This window comes from Equus przewalskii, chromosome 5, assembly GCF_037783145.1.
Source record: "Equus przewalskii isolate Varuska chromosome 5, EquPr2, whole genome shotgun sequence".
In the NCBI taxonomy this organism is placed as follows: Eukaryota; Metazoa; Chordata; class Mammalia; order Perissodactyla; family Equidae; genus Equus; species Equus przewalskii.
Window position 1 is genome coordinate 29,920,446 of NC_091835.1, and position 15,366 is coordinate 29,935,811.

The 15,366-nt window shown below is 45.8% G+C and overlaps 1 protein-coding gene across 1 annotated transcript in view; it reads left to right on the top strand.

Moving 5' to 3' along the window:
• The window catches only part of CACNA2D4 (calcium voltage-gated channel auxiliary subunit alpha2delta 4), a 105,415-nt gene that overhangs the window by 38,410 nt on the left and 51,639 nt on the right, over positions 1 to 15,366 (top strand). Inside the window, exons 19-23 of the mRNA XM_070620353.1 lie at positions 3,397 to 3,458; positions 4,439 to 4,506; positions 6,684 to 6,729; positions 6,821 to 6,918; positions 8,511 to 8,604. Coding sequence (XP_070476454.1) covers positions 3,397 to 3,458; positions 4,439 to 4,506; positions 6,684 to 6,729; positions 6,821 to 6,918; positions 8,511 to 8,604 — 368 coding nt within the window. The remainder of the gene's footprint in view (positions 1 to 3,396; positions 3,459 to 4,438; positions 4,507 to 6,683; positions 6,730 to 6,820; positions 6,919 to 8,510; positions 8,605 to 15,366) is intronic.

Below are 15,366 nucleotides of genomic sequence, written 5' to 3' on the forward strand. Positions count from 1 at the left end.
GGAAACCGCTTCAATCTGATAAAAGTCATCGATGAAAAAACTAACTTTTAATGGTAAAATATTGAACACTTTCTCCCTAAGACTGTGAACAAGGGCAGAATGTCTGCTTTTACCACTTCTGTTCAACATCTCACTGGACCTTGCAAGGACCTACCCTTGCAATAAAGCAATGAAATAAAATAAAAGGCACAAAAATTAGACAGAAAGACATAAAACTGTCCTCATTCCCAGACAAAGTGATTGTTTATGTAGAAAATGCCAAGATCTGCAAAACAACTACTAGAACTAATAGACAAATTTAGCAAATTCACAGAGCACAAGGTCAATATTATTAAAACCAATTGTATTTCCACATATAGCAGAAAACAATTGGAAAATGAAATTATTTTTAAGTTCTAAGTTCAATAGCATCAAACAATGTAAAATACATAAAATAAAATAAAAACATAAAAGTTTTAAGAATAAATTTAACAAAGACATATATGACACTACACTGAAAACTCTGTAACACCGCAGGAAGAATGTCAAAGAAAAACTAAACAAGTAGAAAGCTGTAACCATGCTTCTGGATTGTAAGGTCAATATTGCTCACATGTCTGTTCTCCCCAAACTGATCTACAGGTCCAACGCAATCCCAAGCAAAATTTGCATAGACTTCTTCTAGATACAGGAGAAGAAAGTAAACAGAAGAAGCTGATTCTAAAATTTACAGGAAAATGCAAAGAACCTAAAATGGCCAAAACTACCTTGAAAAAGAACTAATTTGGATGATCCCCACCACCTGATTTCAAAACTAACTAGAAAGCTCCAGTAAGCAAGCAGAGTGGTATTGATATAGCAATAGACAAAGGGGTAGAGAATCCGGAAATAAATTCACATATTGCCAACTGATTTTCAATAAGGACGCCTTGGCAAGTAACGGAGAAAGAAAAATCTTTTTGAGAAATAGTGCTGGAACAACTGAAGAAACGTGTGAAAAAAATAAATGCTGAGCCATATCTCACACCACACACACAAATTAATTTGAGATGGATCCCAGCCCTCAACGTAAAAGCTGGAACTATAGGCTTCTACAGGAAAACATAAGAGAAAGGTCTTCACAACCTGAGCTTGTGCAAAGATTTCTTAGACAAAAAACCAAAAGCACTAAACATAAAATAAAATTTGATAAATTGGATTTCTTCAAAAGCAAAGGTTCTGCTCATCAAAGGCACCGTTAAGAAAATTTAAAAAGCAAGGTACGAACTTTATGCAGAATACATAAAGAACTCCTACAGATTACTAACAAAATGACTAACAACCCAGTAAAAAACGGGCAAAATGCTTGAGCAGACACTTCACAAATGAAGATGCACACGTGGCCAACAAGCATGGGAAAATATGCTTACCATCCTTAGTCATCAGGGAAATGCAAACTAAAACTACAATGACATTCTATTTCACACCCTCTATGATGGCTAAAATTTAAAAGACTGATAACACCAAATTCTGGCAAAGATATAGAGAAATTGGAACTTGTACATTGCCAGTGGAAGTATAATAAAATGACTTTGGAAAATTGTTGGCAGTTTGCCTTTATAGGCAAACATACATTTAGCATACAACCCAGCAATTCCATTCGTAAGTATTTATTAAGAGAATGAAAACATACGTCCACAAGAAGACTTGTTCAAGGATATTATAGCAGCTTTGTTCATTATAAGCCCCAATCTGGAAACACCCTGGATGCCCACTGACACGTGAATGTAAAGGAAAACTAGTGCATCCTCACATTGGAGTACCACTCGGCAATAGAAAGAGAAACACTCCTGCACACTCAACAACGTAGATGGATCGCACAGACATTACGTTAAGCAAAAGAAGTCAGACGCAAAAGAATACATACCATAAGAACAGGCAAAACCGTTCCATGATAGAATTCAGAACACAGTTCGCCCATGGAGGGGCGGGGCGGGAATGACTGGAAGGAAACAGAGATTTTAGAGGATGCAAACATTGCATATCTTGATTGGGGAAGGTAATTATGTGGCTGTATATGTCTATCAAAACTAATGGAATGGTACTCTCAAGATCGGACTATTTTGCCTTTTTCTTTAATTTGAAAAAACGGAAAAATTTAAAAGACGGCCCCCAAATCCGACACTCAAATCAGCCCCACCTTGGAGCATGGGGCTCCGAAGGCCATCACCGCCCTTGCTGGCTCCCAACTGCCCATGACTACTGTGAGGAGAGAAATTGGAGAGAGGATCTGACTGAAGCAGGCGAGGTGGGAGGGCATCACATGGGATGAGGCCGGTGCTAGAGAATCATTCACTTGGGTTTGGTCTAAAGGCGGTTTCCTATAGAAAACATCTTTTTGCTACCCTCTCACCCTGCGTCCCTTCCAACGTCTTCTCCAATTTCCAAAATGGAAGAAGAAAAGACGGAGAGACGTGAAGGTGATTTGAACAGCCCCTGTGCCAATTACCACATGTGGCTTTCCCAGTGATGTATGCTTGTGTCTGCCAATAGGACAATCCATAGAGCTTCAGAGCCCAGAGCAAATACTGCTCTTCCCTATGCCCACCCACGTGCATTAAACCACACTCACACCCTCACAGCAAGCTGATGTAGGCGATGCCATTGTTAATCCTGATTTACAGGTGAGAACACTGATGCCTAGAAAAGTGAAGTAACTCACCCCAGAGCACACAGCTCATCAGCAGCCGAGCCGGGCTTAAATCCAGCCGTCCGACGCCCAGCCCATGCCCTCAGCCACTGTCTGCACCATCTGGTGCCCTAGCCCATACAAATCCAACACCCAAAAGATGGCAGCTTTGAAAGGAAAAAGAAGTTGTGAAGGGTGACTTGGCCCTGGGAAGGGTTTAGTGGAGGGTCGGTGCCCCCAACGCTCCCTCGGCCACACTGAAGACAGGAGAAGGTCGTGGGGAGGTCGTGCACATATGAGCTCCAGAAGCTTTGAGTACAAACTGGCAGCCTCCTCTCTGGTCCCATCCGAACCCTAGAGTCACTGTCAACACTGCACTGTCCAAACACAGCAGTCTCCAGCCACAATGGAAATCTAAACTCCCATTGACTAAACTTTGAAAAGTCCCTTCCCCAGTTGCACACCTCAAGTGCTCAACGACCGCATGTGGCTAGTGGCCACTGTGTGGGACAGCGCAGGTCTCGGCCTTGGTCCTTTAGTCCAGGCAACCCCCAGGGCTGCCTTCTGCTGGGCCTGGGGGTGATGTGCCCCTGGGTGTCAACAAGACGAGGCGTGTGGTGATCGTCGAGCTGGTGAGAAGGGAGGGAAGTGCACAGAGGTGACGAGACCATGAGGGCTTTGTGGGGGCAGGCAGGTGGCATGGGCAGGTGCTCGTCTCCAGCCAGCCCTTGTCCTTTCTGGTCTTTCAGAGGAGAGCCCTTTTCCTGGCCAATGACTACTTCTTCACGGACATCAGCGACACTCCTTTCAGGTGAGGGGCCTGTTTTTGTTGGCAGGGGGAGGGGTGGGGGGAGCAAGACTACCAACAACTCAGAGTAGAAAAAGATCCACGTCTGCATTCAGGAAATTTGGTGTCTAGACCTGCTTTGCCAGTGTAGCCTAGTGTGCAGGTTCTGGAGCCAAACTTCTAGGGCTTGAACCCCAACTCCACCACTTACAGGCTGTGTAACCTTAGTCAAGCTACTTAATCTCTCTGTGCCTTAGATGTCTCCTCTTTAAAATGGGGGTAATAATAGTAGCAGCTTCTTGGCAGTACTGTGAGGATTAAATGAGATAATCTACTTAAAACTTTTAAAACAATGCAATTGTAAGATGAAAAATCAAACTTGAAGATCTCTTAGGTTCCTTCCAACTGTGTAAATATTCAACTCTAAGCACTATGCAGATTAGGAAACAGAGAGCCTTTATCTCTGAATTACCTCGTTCCTCAGTGAAGGGGTTCCGGGCCCTGACTGCTCAGGAGAACCCCTGAGGAGTATGGAAAGCAGCCAATGCCCAGGCCCCTTCCAGAGCAGCTGACCCAGAGCTCCCGGGCGGCCCAGGCGCCAGCATCTTTCACAGCTCCCTGGGTGGCTCAGACGTTTAGGGAAGGTTCAAAAGCCATGTGTCACCAGGAGAGACAGGGAGGCACTGGGGACTCCCCAGGCCAAAAAGGATGAGGCTGTTGGTAGGACCCTGTGAGACCCGGGGTCCCTGAGAGGTCACCGTGTGTCTTGATTAAAACGGGGGCTGGGGGAGCTCATGGCCTATAGAATTTCCAAGGTCCTTCTCAGGAACAAGGGCTGATGAAACAGTAGAAACGCTGCCTCAGTTCTGGAGGGGACAACCCCCGAGGCCAGGGCAGAACAAGAGCGTGTTGTGCCCGCCGCGGGGTGCAGAGCGCGGGAGGAGGGACGAGGGAGCGGGTGGGGGCGGCGCGGGCGGTGAGCACGCTGCTCTGCTCTCCCGCAGTCTGGGCGTGGTGCTCTCCCGGGGCCACGGAGAACACATCCTTCTGGGGAACACGTCTGTGGAAGAAGGTGGGTTGACGCCAGGTCCTGGTGGAGAGTTCAGAGGACAGAATGGATTCTCCTGGGATCCTGGGCGGGCAGAGCTGGTTTGACGCCTCCCACGTCCCCGGCTTGAGAGCAGACTCTCAGAGCAGGGCTACCTGGCAAGGAGCCGTCTGTGTGTCCCAGGTACCCTGAGCATCCAGGACCTGCCAGTCAGTCGGCAAAACGGCAAAGCCTAAGACTTGGCGAGCATGCACCGTCAGGTTCTGGAAGGCTCTGCCGGCCGGGGGACGGGCCTCAAGGGGGTGTGTCTCTGATCAAGGCTGATTCTACCTGTTGGAAGACTACGGACGGCTGAGCCGGGAGGCCGGGAAGAGTAAGGGAGCAGATCTGCACTAGTTGGCTAGGCGGCCGTAGCACAGTGCCGCAGACTGTGTAGCTTAAACAACAGAAATGCCTCGTCTCACGGTCCCAGAAGGAGGCTCTTCTGCGTCCTGGTAGCCCTGGGTGTCCGTGGCTTGCAGCTGCGCCTCTTCAGCCTTTGCCTCTGTCATCACATGGCTTCTCCCCTCCTGTGTCTCTATTTCCCCCCCCACCTCTTACAAGGACACCAGGTGTGTTGGATTAGGGCCCACCCTAGTGACCTCATCTTAACTTGATTACATCTGCCAAGACCCTATTTCCAAACAAGGTCACATTCACAGTAAGACTTCAGCATATCTTTTGGGGGGACACAATTCAACCCATAACAGGGGGCTTCTGGGAAGTGAACCTGAGCCGGGTGGTGGGAAATGGTGGGGGAGGATGGGAGAGGGGGGCCCCATCCTCCCTAACCCCACCTGCTCATGGCTTGCAGCGACCTGAGCACCTTGAGAGAGCAAAACCTATATCGAGAGCTCAGGGACATCTCAGGAAGTCCCTGGAAGATGTGGCCACAATTCTATTTAATGCTCCCATTCTGTCCGTTCTTCTTTACCATCCCTTGAGTGCATTTCATCTCTCCATCGCTCTGCCACCACCCTAGTCATTGGCACCTCTCTCCTGGACAACCACTGCAGCCTCCAACTAGTCTCCCTGCATCTCCCTTCCTCTGAACTTCTGCCAGAGGGATCTTTCTAGAAAGGCCAAATCGGACTGTGTTACTGCTAAGGACCTTTCACGGCCTTCCGCACCTCTTCCCTCTTCACATGCCGAACCCGCCCTGACCTGCTCTCCTCTCCAGCCCTCCCCCTTCAGGTCACTTTCTGGGAGTTGTCCCCCCTTCCCCACCCAGGCTGGGTAGGTCCCCAGCTACGTGCTTCCGCATAACCGCTGCACTTGCCCTTTTGCAGCCTGTGCCCATGGCATTGGAACACTCTCCTTCCCTGCCCCCCACTGTCCCAAAAACAATCAGCCCTCAGGCCCCCCTGATGCCTTCTTCCTTCCTCTGGCGGGTATTCCCACGTCACATTGCTGCAGGGGGCAGAGGCTGCTGTCCCTGACCCACTTCTGTGAGTGAGACCCACCAGTGACCCAGGGGCTTGGAAGCATGGACCTGACTGGGCTTCCTGGGTTTCCTGTGGGGAATGGAGCATCACCCTTTTGCTATTTGCCTTGTGTCTGTGTCAGTTCAGTACCCCTTTTAATGACTCCACAGATGCCCCCTTGGCCTTTCCGTCATCCTTTCCTTCAATTCAGTGAACCTTCATTGAGCATTTCTTTATTTTTTAGCACTGAGTAGGTGCTCACTTGGGCATTTGTTCATTCATACATTCAATCAACAAATACATACTGAGCATATGGTCAGTGTAGGCGCCATGCTGGGCATGAGGCTACAGAGATTACACCAAACAGACATGGCCCATCTCTGGGCTTATCTTTTGACTGGCCATTTAGCTTAGTCAATGAAGCTGACATCGCTGGTTTCCAAGTATTAGCTCCTTGGGGGGAGATCCTAATCGGTGGGGTTTGGATATGAGGCAACGGGAAGAAAAGGCATTTCAGGAGCAACACGGACAAAGGCATGGCGTATGCAGACCCCATACTCCATGGATCATACAATAGGACCCCAGCACCATCCTATTGGTGAGTCCGACTCTGAGTGAGAACAAGAGAGAATGAGACCTCCTCTCCCCCGAGGACGCTTCCTGGCAGTTTATGAACAGTCCAGGCGCACATCCTCGCACAGTGGTGAGCACCGTGCCGAGTTTGAACTCTGGTTTCAGGCCTGCACGACTTGCTTCACCCAGATCTGACCCTGGCCAGTGACTGGTAAGTGGGAGAGTTGCTGCCCGGGGGGAGTGGAGAATGGGAGGGAGAAAGGGGGGATTTTCGAGGTAACGTTGACTCCCCTGAGCTCCAGGATCTACTGCACCACGGATATCGACCCCGACCACCGGAAGCTCAGCCAGCTAGAGGCCGTGGTCCGCTTCCTGACGGGGGAGGACCCAGACCTGGAGTGTGAGTGCCGCCTGCCCCTTTGGACTTTTCCTTGGGGGTCCCGCAGCTCAGGACTTTGCAGGGAGGGCGGGCTGGGGGCAGGCTGCCCTGCAGCCCTGTCTCTGGAGCTCACTGGTGGCTTAGGGAGAACAGGCACAGCCCGATCCACTGTGGGGCCGAGCTGGTGACGAGGCGTTCCTGGGGCTGTGGCAGCATACGTGTAACCCCACGTCAGGGACTGGGGGCTCTTTAAGCCTCTGTCACCCAAGCACTGCCAAGGTTCCAGAGAGCAGCTCGCACAGTGTAAGGTCATCAGCCTGCCCATCAGACACCCCCTAGCAGTGGGCCCCGGGGCCTGTAGCTGATGCTCTGCACCCCAGAGTCCTCATCCCTGCAGAGGAGGGTGTTTGACCAGACGGCCTCTTGCAGCCTGTGCTCTGTGAGTGTTTCTGATGCCCGGGTCTCAGGTTAACCTGGAAGTCCCCTACACTAATGCAACTGGTGAAACCACCGGGCCACACCCTCAGCATGTCCTTCTCCTTTGTCTTTGGAAGAAGGAGCCAGTCATCCTGTCACATAAATGTCACCCTCGAGAGAGGACCCGCCTCCCCTGCTGGCCCGACAGGGCACTCATTTGTTCATTCATTCATTCCATCAACAAGTCTGTGCTGAGCACGGACTCTGTGCCAGCCCTGGGGCAGGCGCTGAGGCCACAGAGATGCCCCAGACGAGGCCTTCACTCAGAGAGCTTGTAATCTGGTGGAGAAGCCACATGATAAAGAAGCAAGCACCTGTGTGTAGATGTAGGTTATCAAGAATCGTGATAAGTCCCATGAACAAGGTGATGTCTGGGGAAAAAAATGGGGCCTGCGTTAAACGGATGGTCAGGGAAGGCCACCTCTGTCAGGAGGTGTCACTTAAGCTGAGGATAAAAAAGAGCCACCCAAGTGGCTTCGTGAGTACGGGATCTCATTTGGGGGCAATGAAAACATTGTGGAACTAGACAGAGGGGATGGCTACATGTCACTGTGAATGGACTAGATGCCCTTGAATTATGAACTCGAGAGCGGTTGGTTTTATATTATATGTTATATGAATTTCACCTCAATAAAAATAAATAAATTTTTTAAAGAGAGAGAAGGAAAAGAAAGAGCCACTCATGCAAAGAGAAGGGAAAAGAGCATCCACATCAAGGGAACAGTATGTGCAGGGGCTCTGAGGCGAAGTCACACCCACAGAATTGGCAAAAGGCCAATGTGTTGTGAGGGCGATGATTGGGAAGCAGCGTGATGAGAGTTGAGCTGGAGGGCGGGCTGGGCACGGATCGAACTCTGATGTTACTGAGGGGTTCTCCTACTTTACAGAACGGTAGAACTGGAAAGAGCCTTAGAAACCATTCAGTTCTACTCATGTGTGTTTGGGGTGGAGGAAATGAAGGATGAAAGAGGTGAGGTGACTTCCTCAAGCTCTCAAAGATGGTTATTTGTGTTCCAGACATGCATTCATAAGGACACCTTGTTTCCTGAAGTGCAGGGTTCCTGAAAAGGGCGGATGGGCTGTGTTCCTAACCGTGGGGGAGCTGAGTGGGCTGGTCTCCTTTATTCTGCCCCCAGGTGATGAGGAGCTGGTGCAGGAGGCATTGTTTGACGCGGTGGTGACGGCACCCATGGAAGCCTACTGGACTGCGCTGGCTCTCAACATCTCTGAGTAGGTACCAGGTGGGGCTGACGGTGCCGAGGAGGGAAACCCAGGATTCCCTTGGCTGAGTCAGGGTCCCTTCCACTACCTGGCCAGCGGCTCAGGGGACCACCCACATCCTCTGGCCTAAGATGAACAGTGACAGTGACGAGGGTGGGAAGATGTCAGCGGAGCGAGAAGGACCTTCGCACAGCCCCTGTAAAGCAGGGCTTGGCGAAGCTTCCACACGCGCACATGCTGCTGCCCTCTCTCCCCTCTGCAAAAGCTCCAGGGCAGGCCCCCTGGCCCGGCACAGGTCCGAATCCCCCATCCCCACTGTAGCAGCCCCATCCCAACAACCCCTCTCCCAAGGGTGGGCCCTAGCTTGGGCCAGCTGGGCTACTGAGAGCCCATTAGCCAAAGTACCCTGGAGACAGCAGCTCCAGAGGACTGGGGCCTTGTTTCCAGCAGGAAAGGTCAAGACACCAGAAGGACAAACTTGCCCTCAGTGTTTCCCAGCGCCTCAGACTGCCTCCCTCCCTTTGCGGATCCTTACCTGGCGCCATCATGTTTAGTGGCCAGATGGAAAGAAGAGATGAATGATGTGTGTGTGTGTGTGTGTGTGTCCTCACATGAGTGCTTGAGAGGGCGTAAGATATTAATGAGGTTAGGAATAGAGTGGACCACAGCTTGTTCCTGAGCAGGGAGTGTCAACAACAGCATGAAGATGTCAAACCTCTCCTAGACATGCAGTAAGGTGATTAATACTATCCTAGTGAAAACACCAGCAGAATTGTGTAGGAACAATCACCTATTTCAAAAAGCAAGAGGCAGAACGCTGTGCATGGTATGCATCATATCTGTTAAAAGAGGGAAGAAGCATGTATGTGTACATATATATAAAATATCTCTGGAAGGCTAAATAGGAAACAGTGTTCACCAACTGTTTCAGTTAGAAAAATGGGTGACTGAAACAGAGATGGAAGGGACACTTTCACTGTATAACTTTCTGGTACAATTTTGAACCATGTGCGTGTATTGCCTGTTCACAGTTAAATAAAACTAAAGTACAGGAAGGACAAGAGTACAGGGTGCCAGGCACTGTTCTAAGTACTTAGCGTATGCTAACCCATTTGATTCTCACAACAATCCTACAGTATAGGTACTATCTATCAGTGTCCCCATTTTACAGATGAGGAAACCAAGGCAGAGTGAGACATCCAACCTGCCCAAGGTCATATTAATGTTAACAACATATTAATAAAGCTAACGGGGAAAATCATATAATCATCTCCATAGGTGCAGAAAAGATATCTGAACAAATATTCACATCCATTCATGTTTTTAACAACCACTGAATAAAATGAAAATTGACCTAAACCTGAAAGTCAACATCATAATAGGGCCAGGGGCTCTCTCAGTAAACACAGGAGCAAGACACATGCCCAGTTTGCCTCCTGCTGTTTAACAAGGTCAGGAGGTGGTAGTCAGTGCAATCAGAAGAGGGAACACACCTAGAGGCCATGAGAATTGGAAAGAAAGAAATGTTATCTCTGTTTAAAAGATGATATGATTATATAACTGGAAATCACAAGAGAATTAATAGGAAAACTACTCTGAACGGTAAGAGAATTCAGTGAAGTAGCAGTTTATAATATCAACATTCAAAAGTTCATAACCTTTATCTATACAAACAAAAACCAGATAGAAGATATAATGTGAGGAGGCCTATTTAGGAGAGAAATATATATATATATATATAACAAAATACCTAAGCATAAACCATAAGAAGTGTCCAAAAGCTTACATAGGGAAAGTTATAAAACACTCCTGAAAGACACAAAAGTAGACTTGAATGAATGGAGAGATATTTAGTGTTTTTGGTTAGGAAGACTCAACATCACAAAGATATGAATTCCTCCTAAGTTAGTTTATAAATTTAATGCAATCACAATAAAAATGCTATCAATATTTTTTGGGGTCTGGATAAGTCAATTATAAAGCTCATTTGGAAGAATAGGCAAGAACAACCAGGAAAACCTTGAAAAAGAAAAGCAATGAAGGAAGGTTGGTTCTACCAAGATATTAAAACATATTACAAAATCTCTACAATTTATAAAGTGTGGTATTGACCCTTGAAGAGAGAGGCAGACCGAGGGAACAGAATAGAAAATCTAGAAATTCATCTAAATGCACGTGGAAATTTAGTATATGGTGAAGGCATTGTGTCGAATCTGTGAGGGAGCGATGGGTTGGAAGCCGTATGGAGAATGATAACATCGTATTCCTTCCTCACACGGTACACCTGGATCAGGGCCAAATGGCTGGAAGGTAAAAGTGAAACTGTGTGAGTGCTAAGAAGACACAGGAATCACTGGCTGTAAAATGTAGGTGTGGGGAGACCCCTCCCACTGACTCCTCCAGTCCAGAAGCCATGAAGAAATGACTGATAAATTTAACAACAGAAAAATTTTTATTTGCCAAAAATAAAAACTTGAGCAGGGTGAAAGAGAAATGACAGACTGGAAAAATGTTTGCAACTTATAAAACAAATAAAAGGCTGCCATCCCTATGGTGTGTCTTCAGGACAGATAAAGAGCTTCAGAAATAGCTAAGGAAAAAACCAGCCTCTTTATAGGAAGGATGATTGAGAGATATGGAGAGTCCATAGAGAATACATGCAAATAGTCCCTTAAATATATGAACAAATGCTCAATCTCGCTCATAATAAAGGGAATGCAAATTAAAACTATACAGAGCTTGTCACTCACTCGATAGGTCACCACTGCAGTTTGTTGCTGTGCACATTTGGCGAGGCTGTGGAGAACCAGGCACTCTTGTATATTGTGGGTAGGAATACAAAATGTTTCAGAGCATATGGAGGAGAATCTGACAATATTTAACAAAACTACATATACATTTACACTTTGACCCAGCAGTCCCACTTTTAGGAGAATTTATCCTAAATATTCACAGGCAAAAATAGGAAAAGACATACACAGGAGCTATTCATTATAACACTATTTATAACAGTAAAGGATTGGAAATAAAGGAAATGTCCATCAGTAGGAGCGTAGTTAAATAAACCGTGGTAGATCCATATGGTGGGATCCTACATAGCTGTAAAAGATGAGAAAAATCCCTACATACTGCTATGGAATGGTCTCAGCAATGGAGAAAAGTGTGTATAATACCCTCACTGTTATCTAAAAGGAGGAAATGCAAATGTGTTTTCACAGTTACTTACACATATATAAACATATACATTTATAGTTTTTAATGGAACCATAAACAAGCAAACAAAAAAGGTTACCTACAGGCCGAGTGAAGGAAGAGGGGGATGGGGACAGAGGCAGACTCTTCGAAATGCGCCTGATTTTGGCTATCTGACTCTGGAACCGTGTCGCTTTATATCATTACAAAACAAAACTAAATTCTAAAAAATCATGTCTAAAAAACGAAAGCAAAGGAAACAAACTTAGCTGTGTATCAAGTTCATGAAATAACCATATATAGGGGAATTCCTTCAAGGGACTTTGAAACAAAGATCTATAAACACTAAACAAATAAAATCTGAAACTGTTCAATAATCACGTTGCTAGAAACAACATTGGCACTGTTATTCTCAAATTTATCAATATAGATAGAGAAAACAGTATTATGTTAATGTTATTATGAACCAAGATTTTCAGCAAAAGAGAAAAGAGATGCAAATTTTAAAAATCAAAGTCTATGTATATGCTAAGGATGAATTGGAAATATCAGTTTGAACTCCTGATGTATTTTCTCTTGAAGAAACAAAAAGGGCACCCTAGCTCTGTCCCCTGAAAGGACCGATCTCACTGAACACCCTAGACCCAGATCATGGACTAGCAAAGTCCACATTAAGAAATCCTCGTTAGGGGCTGGCCCCGTGGCATAGTGGTTAAGTTTGGTGTGCTCTCCTTTGATGGCCTGGGTTCACAGGTTCGGATCCTGGTGCAGACCTACACAACTTGTCAGCCACACTGTGGCAGCAACCCATATGTAAAGTGGAGGAAGATGGGCACAGATGTTAGCTTAGGGCAAATCTTCCTCAGCAAAAAAAAAAAAAAAAAAAAAAATCCTCATTAACATGACTCTAGTGAGTGACCTTTGGAGAACTAGAGAAATGTCTGATCCCAGGAAGGGGGCAGGAAATGTACAAATGAGCCAGGAGCATCTTGTCATATCAGGAAGCAAGAAGTTACTAAAGACTAAGGAGTTTGTGCCAACGGGACCCCAGAGCCAACCTGCAGAGGCTCTCACTGGCCAACCGTGGGACAATCAGAGCAGCACAAATAATAATGACTGCAATGGCTTAAAACACGTTAAATATGCTAAAATCCTGTGTTTATGATGATACCGAAAAAAACTCTCATTGGTCATCTTTGGAAGATGTTAGGAAACCAACTCATTATTCTAAAAACTGGTAAATAAACAGAAAGATTCAATTATTTATCCTGCCTCTCCTGGGCCGCCAAAGTAGAGCACACCAAACTTAACCACTAGGCCACAGGGACAGGCCACCAATGGCACTTTTCAGAGTAAATAAATCTAAAATTTGTATGGAACCACAGGAGACCCTGAAGAGGCACAGCTATCTGGAGAAAGAACAAAGCTGGAGGTATCACGCTCCCGATCTCAGCCTCTTTATGTTGTGGTATATATGTAATGAAATACTACTCAGCTGTAAAAAAGAATGAAATCGTGCTATTTGCAGCAACATGGATGGACCTAGAGGGTATTGTGATAAGTTAAATAAGTCAGACAGAGAAAGACGAACACCTTATGATTTCACTTATATGTGGAATCTAAAAACAAAACATATGAACAAACAAAACAAAACAGAGCCAGACGCATAGATACAGAAAACAGACTGGTGGTTACCAGAGGGGAAGGGGCTTCAAGGGGAGCAGAATGGATGCGGGTGATCAGGAGGTACAAACTTCTAGTTATAGAATGAATAGGTCATGGGAACGAGACGTGCACCATGAGGAATATAGTCACTAATATTGTATTAACTTTGTACGGTGATGGATGCTAAATAGGCTTGTGGTGGTGATCGTTTCGTAACGTACATAGACGTTGAATCACTATGTTGTACACCTGAAACTAATATCATATTGTATGTCAATTAAAAAATATTTTTAATTCCAATGGCATTTTTCACAGAAATAGAACAAACAATCCTAAAATTTGTATGGAACCACAAAAGGCCTGACTAGCCAAAGCAGTCTTCAGCAAGAAAAACAGCTGGAGACATCGCACTTCCTAATTTCAAACTACATTATAAAGCTATGGTAATCAAACCAGTATGGCACTGGCATAAAATCAGACACATGGATCAATGGAACCAAAGAGAGCCCAGCAATAAGCCCATACATACATGATCAATTAATTTATGACAAAGGAGCCAAGAATATACAAGGAGGAAAGGACAGTGTCTTCAATAAATGGTGCTGGGAAAACTGGACAGCCACATGCACAGCAGTGAAACTGGACCGCTGTCTAACGCCATACACAAAAATCAACTCGAAATGAATTAAAGACTTGAAGGTAAGACCTGAGGCCATAAAGCTCCTAGAAGAAAACATGGCAGATAAGCTCATTGACATAAGTCATGGCAACGATTTTTTGGATTTGACGTCAAAAACAAAGGCAACAAAAGTGAAAATAAACAAGTGGGATTACATCAAACCAAAAAACAGTTCTACATAGCAAAGGACCATCAACAAAATGACAAGGCAATCTACTGAATGGTAGAAGATACTTATAACTTATTTATCTGCAAGGGGTTAATATCCAAATATAGAAAGAACTCGTATAACTTAACAGCAAAAAACCAAGCAATCCAATTAAAAAGTGGTCAGAGTACCTGAATAGACATTTTTTTTAAAGGAGACATGCAAAGGTCAACAGGTACATGAAAAGGGTCTCAGCATCACTAATCATCAGGGAAATGCAATCAAAACCAGAATGGTACATCACCTCACACCTGTCAGAATGGTTGTTATAAAAAAGACAAGAGATAACAAGTGCTGGCAAGGATGTGGAGAAAAGGGAATTCTGGTGCACTGTTGGTGGGAATGTAAAGTGGTGCAGTCACTAAGGAAAACAGTATGGATGTTCCTCAAAAAATTAAAAATATGGGTGGGCCTGGTGGCATAGTGGTTAAGTTCACATGCTGCACTTTGGCGGCCCAGGGTTCGCCGGTTCGGATCCCGGGTGCAGACATGGCACCACTTGTCAAGCCATGCTGTGGTAGGCGTCCCGCATATAAAGTAGAGGAAGATGGGCACGGATGTTAGCTCAGGGCCAGCCTTCCTCAGCAAAAAGAGGAGGATTGGCAGCAGATGTTAGCTCAGGGCTAATCTTCCTAAAAATAAATAAATAAATAAAACCATCATATGATCCAGCAATTCCACTTCTGAGTATAAATCTAAAGGAAAGGAAAACTGGGTGTGGAAGAGATATCTGTGCTCCCATGTTCATTGCAGCATTATTCACAACAGCCAAGGTATGGAAACATACCTTGCTAAGTGTCCATCAATGGATGAATGGATAAAGAAGATGTGGTGTGTGGATATATATATACACACTCGCACAATAGAATGCTATTCAGCCATAAGAAAGAAGGAAATGCTGCATTTGTGACAACATGGATGGACCTTGGGGGCATTATACTAAGTGAAATAAGCCAGAGAAAGACAAATACTGCATGGTGTCATTTATATGGGGGATCTAAAAAAAAAAGTCAAACTCGGAAACAGA